The 2,888-nt window shown below is 37.4% G+C and overlaps 1 protein-coding gene across 1 annotated transcript in view; it reads left to right on the top strand.

The window, feature by feature from the left end:
• Positions 1-1,860, top strand: part of CCDC57 (coiled-coil domain containing 57) — a 32,404-nt gene extending 30,544 nt beyond the window's left edge. Inside the window, exon 8 of the mRNA XM_009324608.1 lies at positions 1,805-1,860. Coding sequence (XP_009322883.1) covers positions 1,805-1,860 — 56 coding nt within the window. The remainder of the gene's footprint in view (positions 1-1,804) is intronic.
• The last annotated feature ends 1,028 nt before the right edge of the window (positions 1,861-2,888 follow it).

The raw sequence follows: 2,888 nt of genomic DNA, 5'->3' as shown, positions 1-2,888 counted from the left end.
CTGGCAGGACATCTGGCCACAGTGGGCTCCTATGCATGCCCCGTAGGCTGCTGGGGAGTGACAGCATGGCCAGGAGAAATAACTGAGCGCCAACGTCGGTTCGGAGCTCTCACCACCCACGAAGGAAAAACTCACTGGCTCTGGGAGTATTTTTACTCAGTTCTAGGGTTTACGGATGTCGTTCCCATTGTATTATTTTAAAGGGTAGGAACAATATCAGCATTAAAGTGTGACAGGGGGCATCTCTCAGAAAAATAATAAAGGAATTGAAAACTGGGACAAATACCTAATACTACATAAGGAGTAAGTCACTATATGTTCTCCCCTTCCTGTCTCCTGGCAATTTCATGGTATAGTGAACGGAGTCTAAAGTAAGATGGGTTAAATAAGGGGTTTGTAATTTTCAAGTCAGCTGTAAAATCTACCAATATCTGTTTCATGCTTTAATCGTACTGTTAAGACTCACCAGTAACCATCTAAGTTTGAGAAAATTGAATAATAGCTAAGTAATAAGTAAGGATGAGAGGTGCTGATTACATTAAAAGCTAAGAGCTTTAAGTACTGAAACAATATCAATCTTTAAATAAAACTTTGGAGCGTTGGGAACCTTGTGTGAAAACATGCACAACCCAGCAGGTGCAGATCATGTTTAATCTTAATTGTACCTTTTTGCTGAATATAGAAGGAGATTTGTTTGTTCCTGCTGTCAAATTATATTTAGGAAATCATTGTGTGCCACTATAGCAACACAGATTTTTTTTTTTTTTTTCTCTTTGGCCACTTCCAGAATTAGGTGAAAAGTAAATTTTATACCAACTATTCTTTTCTGTTGTAGAAAATGTTTTACAAACTACTGTCCAAGATGTATTCTCATTTTCTTCGCATTTCTTTACATGGGGATAGAGCCTTAAAAGAAAAGTAGAGAGTGGCTTTGCCTTGGAGACAGTAAGATAGGAACTGAACGTTCTCTGTGCCAGAGTAATCCTTTGCTTCATGATGCTAAACTATAATTGAATGCTCAGGGCTGGATGTAAGAACAAGAACACTTTTCAGGCAGCAATGTGCACCTTCACTGTGAAATCCTGAATTACTGGTGCTTTATATGTATAGGCACATAGTAAATAGCAGATGTGCAGGCCAAAACTTTTAAGTGAACAAAATGCCGCAATTGTAGCTAATGCTGTCTTCACTGATGTTGCACTATCATTTCCTGTGTATTTCTGCTGTCTGCTTTATTTCTTCTTCCTTAGTGCATAACAAGCCTTCTTAGGCATAGACTGGCAGCTGGAAACAGTCCTGAGAATATCTTGCAAACAATGGGCAAAACTCCGTTAGAATTCCTTACTGGATTTTAGAAGTGCTTATCTTTTAACATTCTTCTACACCGTCTCTATGCTTCTTACGTTTATTAATTGCATGCTAAGGATGTACTTAAGGCCGTGATGAATTACAGGCACGAATATTTTTACCTTGGGGAGTTTAGAATCTGTTGAGCATTAATGGTAACTAAACATGGAGGTGCAGATGTGAAGTCGATACAGAGACCCATAGTGATAGTTTTCTTTTTTTCCATTTAATATAACAGAGGTTCTGGGACCATAATCTCAAAATGGTAGACTCCAGAGCTAAAATATAGCTAAAGAAAAAGAGGAAAGTTTATTGTGGAAACTAGTAAAATAGGCATGTAGACTTTTGCCTGTATGTATATTTTTCTTCTTTTCTCTTTGTGTCACTCTGAGGAGAGTTTTTCCTCCCACCTTTTTTTAGTACCCATCTTTTCCATGTTTTCTCTTTTGTATTGTAGAGTTTTACTCTGGGCATGGATCTAAAGGTAAAAAGATTTCGGAGTTCCACTCCTAACCCTACAGCTTACAATCTGTCACCTGAAAAAAAATCTTCTGTGAAATGCTGTTGAATGTTTTTATGAAAAGTTCAGGAAAAACAGAAGTTTAAGCAAATGGTATTCCTGCCCCAGCCATGTGATGTGCTTTTGCCTCTTGGTACAGTGAAGGTGGAACATAGTGTGACAACCAGTGATACCATAATTGGCCATTGCCTTGACCTCTCTTTATGTTAAACCTCAGTCTCTTAATTTCACTGTGCATATGATGAGGGTAGAATGTAATAATTTGTGTCTGCTTATATTAATTGCTTTGATATAAATTGCTATATGTACGCCAGAGTGGTTTTCCTTTTCTCTTCGACTTTGGTGTCTGTCTTTGTATTTTTAGATTCTAGTCCTGCACTAATTTCTCCACCTTTCTCCCCCACAGTGTTTGTGTACCTGTATGTTTTCCTTGTGTGTTCTCAAGGGCCTCCTCTTTTATGGTAAAACTATCCAAAGAAATAAGAGAATGGGAGTTGCATGACACACTAAGGCAATGGTGGTTTGTTTTTTTGCCAGTATGGATAACACCTTTCAATGTGTACTCCTTGAATCGCAGTGTTCAGGGTGATTTAGTTGAAAACTGATTGAGATTGCACAATTACAGTGTAGTACACTTCTGACTAGTTTATTTATAGAAGAGTAAACATATAGATGAGTAAGAGTTTTGTAAAACAATTTTAACGTATGTGACATATTTAGATACTTGTGGCAATGTGTAGTATTTAAAAAGCCTGTAGGGAGATGATTTGTTCAGTGAATGATGAATATTTAAATGGATATTGAAAAGTCTCCTCTGTAGTAAGGGGGCTGAAAGAGGACAGTATATAGCTCTTGAAAAACAAGGATGTGATCTTTTGGGTAAATACTTTATCATAATGTATATGTACAAGTGGATTGACTTAGGTTTGCAAAGGCAAAACCGATTGTAGAATCTTTACTTTCCACTCTGCAGCTTTTCTCTTTAGAATGACGTTTTGAGTCATATCTACCCCATATGTGT

This window comes from Pygoscelis adeliae, unplaced genomic scaffold (assembly GCF_000699105.1).
Source record: "Pygoscelis adeliae isolate BGI_AS28 unplaced genomic scaffold, ASM69910v1 Scaffold445, whole genome shotgun sequence".
NCBI lineage: Eukaryota > Metazoa > Chordata > Aves > Sphenisciformes > Spheniscidae > Pygoscelis > Pygoscelis adeliae.
The sequence above is the reverse complement of the archived record's forward strand: the minus strand, read 5'-3'. Positions and strand labels throughout refer to the sequence as shown.